Source organism: Chrysochloris asiatica, unplaced genomic scaffold (assembly GCF_000296735.1).
Source record: "Chrysochloris asiatica unplaced genomic scaffold, ChrAsi1.0 scaffold00138, whole genome shotgun sequence".
In the NCBI taxonomy this organism is placed as follows: Eukaryota; Metazoa; Chordata; class Mammalia; order Afrosoricida; family Chrysochloridae; genus Chrysochloris; species Chrysochloris asiatica.
The window spans coordinates 3,680,135-3,695,850 of record NW_006408656.1 but is presented as its reverse complement, the minus strand read 5'-3'; the positions used below and the strand labels follow the sequence as shown (position 1 = coordinate 3,695,850).

The following is a 15,716-nucleotide window of genomic DNA, read 5'->3' as shown; positions in this document are numbered from 1 at the left end:
TGCAGTGAGCAAATAATGACTCATGTTTCCTCCCCTCCCTCTTCCTTCCTCTTCTTTCCCTCTCCATGATTCTGGCCAATCATAGCCCTTCTCTCCTTTGGTTGCTCTCCTAGTCCTGCCCTGGCCTACAGTCCCACTCCAGGTGTCCTCTTATACAAGCCAATGCTACCCAACATAGCTGTCCAACTGATTCTAGTGCTAGGTGGTGGCAGTGGTGTGCCATGGAGTCAGTTCCAACTCATAGTGACCCTGCATAGGGTTTCTGAGGCTACCAATCTTTACGGGAGCAGAAAGCCTCATCTTTCTCCCATGGAACTGCTGAAACTTGAGGTTAGCAGCCCAACTCGTAACCACTGTGCTACCAGCAGCTGGGCACTTTAAAGAAGAAAAAGGAACTAGTTTTGAACCTGTGAAACACACAAGTGAGAAATTCATAAAACAAATGTTCTCCAGGACATGGTAAGGGACGGGAGGGAGAGAAAGTTTAGTTCTAGCTGGATTACTAGAACGACACTTTCTTCTCACTCATTAACTAGCTCATTATCTAGTATTTTGCCCTCACAACAATACTAAAAATCTACTATCCAACTATAGTGCACATTGACAATGTATATCTGGCCAAGGTGTGAGGCAAGAGTAACAGTGGCTCAAATGGTAGGTCACATGTCAACTTGCCTGGGCCATGACTCTAGTGGTTTGGCAGTTACATAATAATGTAATTTGGCAGTTATGTAATGATGCAGTCATATTCCCTTTTGTGATCAGATGTGGTCATCCTCCATTTTTGTATAATGGCAATTTTCACAGAACAGCATGGTCTCTGACATAGCGTCAGCAGCAATGGGCTCAAACGTAACAGCAGTTATAAGGATGGCAAAGGACCGGGGAATCTTTCATTCTGTTGTCCATAGGGTCACAAAGAGTCAGAATCAACTGGATGGCCACTAATAACAGCAACAATGTGTATGCAGATACTGGACAACGAATAAGAAAGACTGAAAAAAAATGGATACCTTTGAATTGTGTTGTTAGTGAAGAATGTTACATATACCATGTTGATGGGTGAGGAGTGAGTGTAGCTGTCTCTTGGATCAGTTGCAGCAAAAGAAAGATCTCAGAGCCTCTCAGCCTGATCCTTGTTGGCCCTTCAACTAGCTTGGCGTGTTAATTTGCAGAAATTATTAGGACAGCAATAAACGCAAGAACTGGGAACCAGAAGGCCTGAGCCAGGGCTATCATTTGTCCTTTCTGAGGCTGTCTTGGCATCTGTGAGTGCGGGGTGGGGACACAAGAGTGTCCAGCCCTTGTATGTGCCCATGAAAGTAAGAGAAGATGAAAGTGACTGAGCAGTAGAGGAAATTAGACCATGCATATTGACAGTGTCCAAAGCCTCGCCTCCTCCAGGGAGAGACCAGAGTTGGCTCAGGAGTAGCACCAATTCCCAGGCCCACATTGGAGTTCAGCCTGATTCCTCCTTCAGGGAACCTGTGGTCACTAGAAAGCCAATCTCCTACATAGCTCCCCATCTTGGCTTCAAGCTCCACCCTCCTGTTGAGGGTCTTTTCACACATTTAGGGCCTCATCCTGACTGCAATGTCTACCTGAACCTCTTTTCCTCTGCCTGAGATGTCTCCAGAGACCCTGTTGCTCCTACCTCTGATAACCAGAAGACTGCTCCTCCCCGGCTTTAGGAAGTCAGAGCATTAGGCAAAACAGACCTTTCTTGATCAGCTCAGAGCAGAGCTGATAAGTGCACAGTAGACACCCCAGGCAGTTCTGGCCTGACCCTCCTCCTGCCCACCTTCATTCTCTTCCTCCACATCACCTTGTAAAATACCCATTCCACTACTGTTGCCAGCACCCTCTCTATTCCTGAGAAAACTTGATCTTTCCCTGCTGGGCCATGATCCTCCTGCCAGCTGTGGGGACACCATCTCCCCACCCTCACTACACCAATGTCTTGTCTGGAACTTGCTGGGCAGAAGGAACAGGCAGGCAGGTAACAGCACTGCCAAGGACAACCCGCTGTCCAAACTCAGGGGCCAAAGCTAAGTCCTGAACCCAGTCTCATCCTATTAACCGGCGGTAGACAGGGTAACCTCAGGGCTTCCTCCAGCCCAGGATGGTTGTATATAGCCAGAGCCTGATCCTCCGTTTTTCATCTGTGAAATGGCGATAACAATTTTGCAGAGTGCTGGCACTGTGGGCTACTCACCCAAAGGTCAGTAGTTCTGACCCACCAGACACTCTGCAGGAGAAAGATGAATTGTCTACTCCCATAATGACCTACAGACTCAGAAAACCTCTGTAGGGTCACTGTGAGCCTGCTTTGCTTTGGGCTCTCAGATACTGGTGAGAACATGCTTTGTAACCTGTCAAGGCACCAATGTGACAGGGAGAAGGTGAACCATCTCCTCCACCTGTCCATCTGTCACCATACCAGGCACTGCTCTGTCCTCTCATCTTGGACCCATTATAGAATCCTTCTAAGCAAGACCTTGAACCCATTCAGTCATAGCTAGTGAAGGAAAACTGGAACACATGAGAATTTTTACAAACTGAGTGATCCAGGATGCTCACCTGAGAGGGGAAATTTGCAGTCAAAGCCTTGGAATGCGATACTCAGAAGAGGCGTAGCGAATTCATTAGGAGTCTGCTGCAGGAGACTGGATTATTGTCACGGCCGACATTCCAAGTGGTCAGCTGCCGTCTTTGAGCCTGAACAGCTGTTTCTGCTCAGCCAGTCTAGAGAGTTGGTTGCTATGTAATGCATAGGGCACCGTTGTTACTAGGAGGAACATTAAGTCTCTAGCAGGATACTGACTTGTAATTTTTCCCATTCTGGTTAATGCTCCAGTACACCCACATAAAAAAAAATTCAGATCCTTTCAAGTGTCACTTTGCTGGCCATGAGTGCACTGGGATGAATTGTTTTGAGGTCCTGCTTCTAAGATCACACTCTCACCTCTGACTGTTCATAAGGCCAGTCCTGGAGCAGAGAACACAGCCGATGCCTTTCTCCAAGACCCCACATCCCACCAGGAAAGATTAGTCCCAGAAAGAGGCCCCGGTCCTGGTCAGGAACACATCCTTTCTATCATGAATACAGTTAGTGCATTATTTTTTGAGGCTGGATGGTTAGGAGGATTTATTTTATTTATTTATTTTTTTCAAAGGAACTTTTTTATTATTCATTAGGTGAAGGATTAGAGAGCAGATCAGTTTTCCATTCAACAATTCATGCACACTGTGTTTCATGTCATTGACTACAGTCCCCACAATGTAACATCACGATCCTACTTCCTCTCTGTGGTTCTGGCTTCTATTCCTCCTTCTTGCATAACCTTTCTGAATTTTGTCCTTGAGTAAATGCTTCCTTTTTTATCTCAAACGACTGACTGTTCTAAGATGTCGTTGAAAGTTACACACCAAGTTCCATACACCCCCTTCCCATACTTCTCCCTGCTTGTCTCCCCTCTCACTCCCCTTCTTCCAAACTGGGCTCCACACTTCCCTTCTAGAAGAAGACCAGCCACAAAGCATCTTCCTCCACCCAGACCCCACACTCTCACCCCGACTGCCTTGAATGTCCTTAAACTCTCTTCTTTTTCTGCTCAGCAGAGAAAATTAACCTAGAAATAGGGCCACACAGGCACTACTTAGTGATGTACTTGTGTTGTATGAGTGTTTATTTGTGTGTCTGCTCATGTTTGTGCTATTTGTGAATGTTCATATGTGTTATCTGTGTGTATCTGTATGTTGTGTGTCTGTGTATCTGCATGTGTTTGTGGAGTATGCTCATGTGAGCATTTTAATTGAGGTATATGCACACACTTTAAACACTCAGAGACAAAGTCATCAGATTGTGCTGTTTATTGGAGATGCAACAGGGGGTGGGCCTTTAAGAACACCAGAAAAGAGAAAGGTACCTCCTCGTCTCTGTTTCTACATGCAGGAGAGTGAAGAAAGAGACCCTAAGTTGTACTTGCTCCAACTCTGCATAAGCTGTGGGTCTGAGTCAAGGTGCAATAGAGACTGGGCCACTCTGGGTTGTCTGTCCTCATGTCTTTTTCTTGAACACTGAGCCAGCTCCTGTCACAGGCAGAAGCTGGAATAAAGGCTCCAGTGTGTGAGAAGACCTCAGTCTGAGACTCAGGGAACTGGCAGGGTAGTTGGAATCTAAGCCCGAGGTTGAGCAGAGGATGAAGGGCTGTAAGCCAAGATGTTGGCATGGCTAGGGGACTACAGCCAAGGAGGGGAATGCCGGGAGTTTGCAGGCAGGCATTTCACAAGCTGAGTCGTCCAGTCTTGTCCAGGCTCAGGTAGACACAGGCTGGGAGAAGTACAAGTGCAGGGCTGGCAGGGTGTAGACAAAGCTGGCGGGGGCTGGGAAGGGGCAACGTTGGGCCCAGAGTGGGGCCACAGGTGTGACGGTAGGGCTTGGGGTCCCCTCTACCGGCTGGCTTTCTTGGGGGTGCTCAGGCTGGAGCCCTTGCTGAGGGTATCCTTGTAATCACTGCCACTGCCCCGGCTCCTGCCCTCCCCACCGCGGACACTGCACACGCCAGAGATGCAGCTGCCGCTGTTAGCCACGTAGCCACCACTGACTGTGTTGGGCCGGAAGGTGCCACCACTGGTGCTGCTGATGATGGCTGTGGGAAAGAACCTGGGTTAGCACCTCTGCAGCTAGAGCTGGGCTAGACTTGAGGAGGCCTCCCATCCCCAGGACAGATGGGGCAAGTCTCAGAGTGCTGGGTGGGTGGAGCTCTGGTCCCAGTATCCTGCTGGGGAATAGACCCCAAACACCACTCTCCTTCACATCCTTCCCTTGACCCAATCAGTTTACACCCAATTGGGCAGATATTTGCTCCATTTAATCTCAGAGATCTGTTTCCTTGGTCCAGATATCAACATACCCATCTGTGTTTCAGGACACTCACCACCATGCCATCTATTAGCCTCTCTGTTGAACCCAGAGATCCACTACTGTTGACTTCATTGCTAGGACACCCTTTCTCAGATTCCTCCACCCCCTCTGATTTCTCAGCCCTGATCTGACTGTACCTCGCAAACCCAGTTCCCTTGACCTCACACAGATCCATAGATCATTTTCATGCAACATTGCCTTAGGGTCCCCATCCCCAATGGCAATAAGCTTCTTTAGCTGCCATCCCCTGAAAATGGAGGGAGGGATAAGGAAGACAGAGCCCTGGGCCAGGAGTCTGGAGACCTGATTTCTGGCCTTGACCCTGCTCTGTGTTTGCTTGTATGATCTTAGGCATTCCCCTCTCTGGTTCTTAGATTCCTCATCTACACATACAGGGTCTGTCTAAGATCATCTCCAGTTCCCAGATTCTACCATTTTAGGACAAACAACGTAAGTACTTACAGATGCTGACAGGGGAGGGGAATTCTCCTGACATTCTGTTAAGGAGAGAAAGAAAACACAAGAAAGCGGTCATCAGACCAATAGTAGCTTCTGGGTGGAGGCTGCCTAGAGGGTAATCCTCAGAACTAGTGACCTTGCAGGCCTGACATGGGGTCTGAACTCCCCACATCAAGGGCTCTTTGATACAAGAAACTGAGACTATTTGAGGTCCACCATGAATCTTTGGAATAGCCTGACAATAGCTGCAGTCCCACAACAGTTTGCATGAAGTGCAATGTGCACACTCTCCATGTGTTCGGCTCACACACTTAGATCTTCCATTTCCCCACAACATCGGGGAGCCTGGAATGGTTGCCCCAGGACATTCCTGACAAGCTCATATGGAACCTGGACAGGTAAGGGAGATGGAAGGAGAGGGCCTAATATAGTAATGAGTTTTTCTGCTTTGTTTTTTAGTAACAGGGCTGTGGTGGAGCACAGCAGTGTTTCCAGGTTCACCCAGGGAACTGTAGGGATTATATAAAGTAATCCATGTAAAGTATCTAGTACAGTACTTGGCATGAAATAAGTGAAAACAAACAAACAAAACAAAAAACAGTTGTCATAGAGTGATTTCAACTCATGGCGACTCTGTATGTATCAGAGTAGAAGCATGCTCCATAAAGTTTTCAATGGCTGATTTTTCAAAAGTCAATCACCAGGTCTTTCTTTTGAAGCACCTTTGGGTAAACTTGAACCTCTAACCTTTGGTTAGCAACTGAGTGTGTTCATCCTTTGCACCCCCCAGGGACTCTTTGATAGGTGTTACTAACTACTAGCATAATTCCTGTCACCAACCGCCCTCCTCACTCCATAAGAACTCATCTTTTCTGGAGTAGGACTAGGATATGTTTGATATTCTCCTTTGGTTTTCCCCAAAGCCTTGGGGCCTTCCTGTCAGACCACCACCCCCACTCTCACCTGCACTCTTCTCCCTCCAGCAGCTTGCGGTAGGTGGCGATCTCCATATCCAGGGCCAGCTTCAGGCTGGTCAGCTCCTGGTGCTCCAGTAGTAGCCGGGCCAGCTCCTCCTTAGCCTGGTGCAGGGCACCCTCCAGCTCATCGAGCTTGGCCCGGGCATCTTTCAGGGCATTGTCCCCTCGCTGCTCAGCATCAGCGATGGCTGTCTCCAGATTGGAAGCCTGAAGGAGAGAATTGGAAAAGTGAGCAAACCAGAAGGGGTTATTGAAGTCATCTACATCAGAATCACCTCAGTTCTTTAGGATTATGGGGCAGAGATGCCCACCTGCACCCCTTCATACCACCATGCTCTGTTCTACCACTTTGGGGGCTGGAAAGCTCGTCCTTAAATCTCTCCTCTTGTGCTTGTATTTAGATGTTAGGGGTGATGGAAAAATAATGCAACTTTCCTCCCCTGAGATGCTGACCAATTCAGCACTTGAGCTGAGTGCAAAGACATCCACTCAGCAACATTGTGCTGAGGACATCAAATGAATAAGTGTCAGATCAGCTTCCTATTTTCAAGTTGTTAAAAGTTGGGGAGGAGAGGTCATTGTCATATGGTAGGTAGGTGCAACAGTGGTGGCTACTCTGGTGTAGGGGACCACAGACAAGGGCACAGAGAAGGTATTTCCCCAGGGTAGTTATTATTTACCAAGCACTTATTTGTATGAGTGGTATACACTTTGCACTTGACCTGTCTTCATTCATTACATCACCCTGTGAAGTGAGGCTCAATGACTTGTCCAAGGTCACAGAGATACTGTTGAATTCCAGAGGATAGTGGAAAGAGCACTGGTCAGTGAGTCAGGTGACCTTGGTCCTGATCACTAACTGTACCACCCACTGAACCTCTCTGAGCCTTAGTTTCCTCACCTGTGACAATGGGGATAATAGCTCTTGCCTCACAGGGTCATGGTGAAGGTTGTTGTTAGGTGCCACCGAGTCGGCACCAACCCATAGCAATCTTATGCACAGCAGAATGAAACACTGCCCGATCCTGGGCCAACCTCATTACTGTTGCCACGTTAGTTGGACGAAATGACTGAGTGGCTGCTATTGCTATCATATAGGTTCATCTTATCTCCACATCTCCTTAAAGCTGAAGCTGCAGCTTATATTCTTGAGAGAGGTCCCAGTGATTCCTCATACTTTGTGGAAGGCACTTGAATGGGTGCCTTTGAGCACATTTCTCCTTGTCAGTCATGAAATCAACAGATATTTAAGTCACTGTGTATTATGTGCCAGGCACCGTGCAAGATGTTGAAAAGCAAGGGTTAACAAAGCAGCCAGCTCTTTGTCTGCAAAAACCTTTTGATCTAGTTGGAGGTGAGGTGTCAGGCAATTTCAAAAAGTGTGACACATGCAGGGTGAGGAGAGGTGCCAGGAGAGCAGGAGAGGGTAGGGGAAAGTGGTCTAACTTAGCCTGGGGGTCAGAGAAGATTCCCTGAGGGAAAGGGATTCAAAGCAGAGGTCTGTGGGGTAGTAGGAGACTAAGTGATACAGTGGGATGCCCTGCTGTATCACTGGCCTTTTACCACTCATGGATGAGATTTGGCAGGCTAATTTCCTTAGCCAACTTATCCACTCCTGAACTCTAGCTCACCTACCCCCGGCCATGGACAACCAGTCCCCTTACCTGCTTCTTCACATTCTCAATCTCTGAGCGGATCCTCTGGATAAGCCGGGTGAGCTCTGTGATTTCATTCTTGGTGTTTTTGAGGTCATCCCCATGCTGGCCTGCTGCTAGCTGCAGTTCCTGGAACTGGGACCACAAATCATGGTGTTGGTGGTATCAAGGGGGCAGGGCAGATTGGACACATGAGTGGATATCGCTTTGCTCTGGGGATAATCAGACTCAGCCCAGACTCATCCAAGCTCACCTTGGTCTGATACAGAGCTTCGGCCTCGGCCTTGCTCTTCAGGGCGATCTCCTCATACTGACTGCGGATCTCATCAATGATGCTGTCCAGGTTCAGGTTGCGGTTGTTGTCCATGGACAGGATGACAGACATGTCGCTGATGTGTGACTGGATCTGAGTGATCTCCTACAGGTGAAACAGATGGTCCTGGGCATGACCACTGTCTTGAGGTTAGCATTGAGCAACCTCCCCCAAGCAATTTAAAGGGTCAAAGCAATTTAAAGGGTCAAAGCAATTTAAAGGGTCAAAGTCCAAGGCTACTACAAACCAAGGTCACTGCCATATTCAGACACATTTTGTTACCTTGGTGAGAGAAACTTGACCCATTTCCTCCTATCCACAGGGTGGAGATTCGGAAGTCTTTTAGAGTTGAAACGGAAGTTGAATAACTAACTTGGGGGCCCTCCCTCCTCTGGATTTCTCCTAGCCCCCCAACAGAGTTATATCCAGTCCCTATATGGATGAAGCAGAGAGACAGACTTACAGCATCGTAGAGACACTTGAGGAACTTGATGTCCTGGTCCATGGAGTCCACCTTGGCTTGCAGCTCCACCTTATTGGCATATGCCGCGTCCACATCCTAGAAGATGCCCAAGTCATCTGCCAGTTATACAAGTGCTTCCCAAGAAGGTAAGCCCCATGCAGACTGGGTGCTTTGTGGGGTACATGGGAAAGAAGATGAAGGAGCAAGAGACCCAGACCAGCCCAGCCCAAGTATCTACTCCCTTTACCAGGGTGGTTGTTCCTCTCAGAAGGCCAGCTGTCAATCAACCTCTGTTGTCTGAACTAGACCTCTCTAGCTGCTCTGGGAGCCCCTTTGTGTCTCTCCTCTCTGTGAATCTTTCTGTGGATAACCCATGCCCACATAAAAACCTTCATCATCATCATCCCTGCCTTTTTGTTCCTGAATAGTCTTCACTGTGGCTTTTTTTCTGCCTTTCTCCTCACTCTTTCCGAATTCATGTTTTCTGGCTGAGAGTGGAGCCTCCTGGTCCCAGGCTAGCCTCTAGGAATCAAGGTCTGCCTTCGCTCTCACCTTCTTAAGCAGCACAAACTCATTCTCTGCAGCCGTCCGTCTGTTGATTTCCTCCTCATACCTGTGGGAATGCCAGGACTAAGTCAGGTGATACACCTTATTTGAGCTATCACTTGCCCCAGGAAGACCTTGGGTGAGGAGTGGCATGTCAGATCGGACAAAGATGCACAGGAACCAGAGGGGCTAGTTAGGCAATGGGGGCTTCCTGGAAGAAGGAACTTGGCAACCAAGTTTATAAGATTGTTAAAATTCCAGCTTTGGAGATGAGGAAGGAACATGTGTGGTGAATGTCCCGTGAGAAATCTAGGAGAAAGCAAGCTGCTCACTCAGCATTTGACTTCTGGGGGTTAGATATACTTACCCCCATTTTACCAAAGAGGACATGGAAGTGCTGGGAGAATATGACAGATTCTCCCATGAGTCCCTTATCCCAGAGCTAGAAAGAATACACTGACAACTGCCCAATGGACTGGATGTTTGTCCAGGGGCCATGCTAGAGGCTGTAAGGACAGGGAGCAAGTTCCAGAGGTGTGTTAGAATCACCATGCTCAGTGTGATGCAGAACACTGTCCTCTACCTCCCAAAAGTTCAAGCTCCTGCTACAGAATCTGGGGGATATACCCAGGCCCCTGGGAAGAGCTCAGAGAGACTGAGAGACTCAGATTCAGCCAGCCCATTACAGGTGTCTCCTCACTCACCTCTTCTTGTTGTCCTCCACCACGTCCCGCATGTTCCTCAGCTCCGAGTCCAGCCTCACCCTGTCCCCAGACAGAGTCTCCAGCTTCTTCCGCAGGTTGCTGATATAGCCCTCTAGGATGGGCTCCAGGTTGTTCTTGCAGTTGTTCAGGTCCAGTTGCTGCAGCAGCTCCCACTTAGTTTCTAGCACCTGGTTCTGCTGCTCCAGGAACCGCACCTAGAGCCCCAAACCCAGAAACTATTGAACTACCATGACATTGTAACAGCTGTCACTCATAGGGGACTGTGCAAAACGCTCCACCTACACTGCTTCTTCATCCGGCACCACAGCTGCTTGAGGTGGATGGATCATTACCTCTACTTGATGGAGAGGAGACTGAGGCACAGGGAAATTTAGTAACTTTCCAAGGTCCAAAACTTTAACAAGTGATAGAATCCAGATTGAATCTAAACATTTGCTCCCAATCATCCAGAACCAACAATGGCCAAACCAGCTCAGGACATGGGAGAATCTGGAAGTACCAGGACTGAGACTAGGTAAGGTTCATCGTGTTGGAAAGACCACTCTGAAGAAGGCAATCTGCTCTTCATTTTATAACATGCCAAAGTTCAAGTGGGGAATTCTGGGTACTTAAATTCCTGCATCAAGCCACAGTTTCTAGCTTCTCCCATCTCCCCTGAATTCCTGTTATCAGAGTCATCTTCCCTAGAGGAAACATGGCATGTGGATAGAAACCCCTTTTCATTGCTGTCCCTCACTGAGGCCAGGAAAACTAACAAGAGGGAGCTGGTCTGCACAGACCTTTCTTGCTTGATTTAGGAGCCACAGTTTTCATAACCTGACTTGTCTTAATCCACATAAGCATGGCTGCCATTTAAATAAGATTTTGTTCTCTAAAGTCAGAAACACAAACAAGAGGGAAATTATCTGAAAGTCAAGATGAAGGTGTGATAATTCACTGAGCAGCTATCTTCCGCAGAGCCTTCAGAATTTAGTTTGATTTAACAAGTCCTAACTTTTCAGGTGGAGTCCTGCTGTAGCACTGTGGATAGTGCGCTGGACTGCAAAGTCGGTTCAAGCTTACCAGTCTTTCCTCAGAAACCCTATACCAGGTTGCTATGGGTCAAAATCGACTCAATGGCATGTAACAACAACAAACTTTATAAGCACTTGGCCTTAATGTTGGTTTGAACTACAAAGTTGGTGATTCAAACTCACCAGCTGCTCCTCAGAAACCTATACAAGGTCACTATGGGTCAGAACCAGCTCTACAGCACTTCACAACAACTTTTTTCATTTAGTAATTGCAAAGGGAGGCTACACTGTGATAGCCATGTGACACTCTCAACTATAACTTTGTCCTAGGTTGACCTGCCCTCAGTCTCCTTTAGCCTCTGGTCCTGGATCTGGAGGTAGGAGGCTAAGGTTGGCAGGAGGCCCAACTACACCTTTCCCTCCCTCCCAAATGACCTTGGACATGGCATTTACCTCCATGCCTTTGCTGACTCATCTGCAAAACAAGTGCACTAATTTCTTAAAAGTCAGGAGCTTATCTGGACTTGATGATCCTTTAGATCTCTTCCAGTCCTTTGATTCTTCCCCTTCTCATATCTTTCTCCATCCCTCCTGAGATAAGAATAATTATAACAATAGCCACCACTTTGGAGTACTTAGCATATTACAATGTGCCAAGATATTCACAAGCATTTTATTTTTAAAACCTGAGAACAACCCCAAGAAAAAGGCTCTTGTTTCCATTTTAAAGATGAGGAAATGGAGACCTCAATTGTTCCCCAAACCACATAGCTGACAAGTGGTAGGAGCAGGACGGAAGCCAGGTCTGACTTTAGGTCACTCTGAAGAGCTCCTTAAAACTGCATTCCTCTGTCTTTGAGAAAGCCCTTAACCAATGAAGCAAGTTCACCCCTGAAACATCTGAGTCCAAAGGGCTTGGGATGAACACACCCTGGTGCTCCGGAACCACTGCTTAACTAACTGATGGCCAAGGTCAGCAAGTTATGGAAGGAGAGCAACCCTTTTCAGTTACTCTGGTGGCTTCTTTCTCACTGGCCTTTTCTGCACACACCTACATGGCCCCAGGTTTAGCAGTGGTACCTAGCTTTGAGTCTAAGGATCAGGTTTCTTCCCTTTGGATCTCCTGCTGGTGTCCATGATTAGTTTCATCTAGTAGTGACCAGAGAAGTGTACACAGATCACCCTGACTAGGAAAGCACTTGCCTTGTCAAATGGAAGTACCTCAGTGCCTCCCCATATTCAGCCTCAATCCTCCTGCTTTAACAAAACCTTGTATGACAAGAGGAGAAAAGAAAGGATGTGCAGAGGTTTCCCCAGCTCCTAGCAGACCCACCTTGTCAATGAAGGAAGCAAACTTGTTGTTCAGAGCCTTGATCTGCTCCCGCTCCTGGGCACGCACTTTCTGGATCTCAGGGTCCAGCTCCACATTGAGGGGTTCCAGGAGGCTCTCGTTGACGGTGACCTGATGGATGCCTCCAGGTGGGCACACAGTTGGACAGATGGGTCCCAGGGCCACACTGCCAAACATACTGCCAGCAAAGCCACTGGCCCGGCTCCGGCCAAACCCATAGCTTCCACTCTTCCCATTGCCACTGGCCACGTTGAGAGAGATGCTCCGGGCACCCCCCAGGTTGTAGAGGCTCCGGCTGCCAAAGCCCCCGCTAAGCACTTTGCCCCCGGACCGGTAGGAGGTTGAGCTTCCCCCAGAGAGTACTGCTGAGCAGCCGCTGAAGCTTCCCTTGCCGGTAGCGCCAGGCTTGCAGGTGAATTGGCGGCTCATGTTGCTGGTGAAGATGGAGCTCAGACACAGGAGGGAAGAAGCCAAAATCCCACAAGGTTCTGATGGTTGTGGTGAGGACTGACCAGTCCCCTTATATGTGTTTGTCACTGGGGCTCCTGGATAGGCAGTCGAGAGCTTAATTCGTGGGTTTGGTTTGCCTGGGAGCAAGAAGTCATTTTCTCTATGCTGAGTTAGATATCAAGCTCTCCCCACCTCTGAAACAACACGAAACCTTCAAATTGCTGGGCTTGCAAGCCTTGCTCATGTAATTTGGGTCTTAACTAATTAACCTGCTGTTAGAGGGTAATTTGCCCTGGGCCCTAACCTCTCCAGGGGGGTGTCGCTGACACCTCACCATCCCCATGCTGATTAATCTTCTCAGGGTTCTTGGCTTCCACTTGGGGGCTTAAGGGATAGGTGTAAGATGGACATAGACAGATGTCCCTGGTTAAGGGAGGCCGCTGAGCAGGGTATCTGGGGGCTCTAACCATAGTTGTGTCCTTGGAAATAGGTAGATCATTCACACATTCACCCCTCTTCCACTGATGGTCTACCCCACAGAGGACAGCAGTTCTGGGTTGAGTATTAGGGATGGAATGACCCTCTTTCCTGGCGTGGGGCATGGAACTTAGAGCTAGCCATGGGCATATGAGAGTTGTGTGCTTCTGAAGGTTCCCTAAGGAATGTGGTCTCCACACTTCACCTTTCTCAAACTCCTAACATAAAGCACACTGGAGGTTTATCTTAAGAGTCAGTTCACTCTTCAAGGTTGGAGAGAAAGAGGAAAGGAAAGGACAATGGCATTGTGGAAGGTGGCTGAGAAATTCTGAGGTTAGATCGGAAGGTGGTATAGAGAAGCAGTCCTGGTGTGGCTCTGTGGGTTAATGTGCTGGACTGTAAAGTTGGTTTGAGCCACAAGGTCAGTGGTTCAAGCTCAATAGTTTTCCTTGGAAACCCTACACAGGGTCTCTATGGGTCAGAACTGACTCAAGGGCACTGAAAAACAACATAGAGAAGAAAGGAGTTTTCTTGTGACTCTGTAGGATAAGCACTGGACTGCTAAACCCCAGGCTGGTGCTTCAAGCCCACCACCCATTCCTCTTAAACCTTATATGGGGTCACTGTGAGTTAGAACTGACTGGATGACACTTAATCACCACAAAAGCAACATGGAGGAAGCAAAGGGAGAGACTTGTTTTTCTCATAGAGGCTTCAAGAAAAGATTCCTTGTGCCCCATCTCACCATTTCGGTCCCTGTCTTTGTAGATCTGCTAATAAGACTGGGGTCAACCTGAGGACAAGAATCATACAACTGGAATGCTCCTTAGAAGGAGGATGGTAAGACTTTGTCTTGCTTGCTTTGCACATTTCATTGGAAAAGACCAACTTCTAGAGAAAGATACCATGTTTGGTAAAGTAAAGGATCAGTGGAAATGAGGGAAACCGTCAAGGAAATGAATGACACTGTACCCATGAGAGTAGGCTCAAACCAATTGAAGATGATGATGGCAGGAATGTACAACATTTCATTCACTTATACATAGGGTCACTATGAACAGGCACTGACTCGATGACAACTAATAACATCATCATGAACATAATTAATGGCACTGAACTCTACATGTGAACGTTGTCAAATGCTTTGCCACACATATATTTACCAAATAAAAAAGAAGCAGTCCCTATTAACACAACAGTTAATGCCTTGGCTCCCGCAAGAGCTGAGATCACAGGCTGGCTGGACCCTCCTAGGAGTTCAGGTCTCCAAATGGCTCTGGCTGAAAACACTGCCATCCTGCTCCACACAATCTTGTGTACTTGTCCTCTGATTCCACTGCTATTCCTCCATCCTGGGGCCCTGGCTGTTGTGATGGGCCCATGATTCAGGGCCCTCATTCCTCCATGGTACCTCTCCAGTGAGTGTCATTGCTTCTGTGACCCTATTCAGTCCCCAGCTCTGTGGCTAGAGATTATCCTTGATCAAAGATCCCTGTTGGGACCCATGGGTGAGCTGTGGGTACACAGGAGGGAGCAGTGGACTGGGACCTGGAGCCTGGCTGACTGGGACCCTCTCTCATTTGATTTAAGTGATTGACTTGGAATACATTCCCTTCCCTACTTTTTGCCTTCTTTATTCTTATCTAAGTCACCAGAATTTCCCTCTTCTCTGTTTCGTACTTTCTCTGCCTCCCTCTTCATTCTCTCCTCTTCATCTTCCATCCAGCCTTCCTTCTTTCCTCTTCTCCAGCTCTTATTCCATTGTTCTTCCATATTGTCTCCTCTATGAAAGTCTTGGATCAGTATAGCCCAGGTCTGAGCTCTCCTCATCGCCCTTAGCATGTTCTTGGTGTGTGCTGGAGGACAAGGACTGTGTGGGCAGCTTCCACGTGGTTCTTTTGAAGGTCATGACAGATGTCATTTTTGTTTTCCTTTGTAAGGAGAGTGGAGGCTTCTCCAGGACAGAGACTACCTCGTATATTGTTTCCGTTCTTGCTTGTTTTTGTTTTTTTTTTTTTTTTGCTTCCTTCCTTCTACAAACCTTAATCACGTTAGGTATTGCCCTCAGTGCTCGGGATACAAGGAGCTTGTGGTACAATGCTTCAGGACTTTCATAGCTCTCAGAACTGTGTCCTCTTATGCGAGTCCCCTATGTGTTACTTTACTGACTGTATGTTTCTCTAACATGCATGACAACCCCTCAGTCCATCTGTTAGCTACCCCAGAGACCCATCTCCTTTTCCTTGTATCACAACCTCTTCTGTCCAGTGCTACTTGTGTGGATGATCTGGGTTCTGGGTAAAGGTCCTATATCACCTAGCCAACTCCTCCCTCAGTGCTTTCCCTCCAAGCCTAGGACC

General features: G+C 47.9%; 1 protein-coding gene across 1 annotated transcript; it reads right to left on the bottom strand.

The window, feature by feature from the left end:
- Nucleotides 1-4,452: 4,452 nt before the first annotated feature.
- Nucleotides 4,453-12,922, bottom strand: KRT71 (keratin 71). The gene is made up of 9 exons (XM_006870001.1): nucleotides 12,412-12,922; nucleotides 10,045-10,259; nucleotides 9,347-9,407; nucleotides 8,795-8,890; nucleotides 8,272-8,436; nucleotides 8,028-8,153; nucleotides 6,350-6,570; nucleotides 5,390-5,424; nucleotides 4,453-4,652 (listed from the first exon to the last, which is right to left on the bottom strand). Exons 1-9 carry the CDS (start codon nucleotides 12,856-12,858, stop codon nucleotides 4,453-4,455), a joined length of 1,566 nt encoding a protein of 521 aa, XP_006870063.1. The 5' UTR covers nucleotides 12,859-12,922.
- Nucleotides 12,923-15,716: the final 2,794 nt, after the last annotated feature.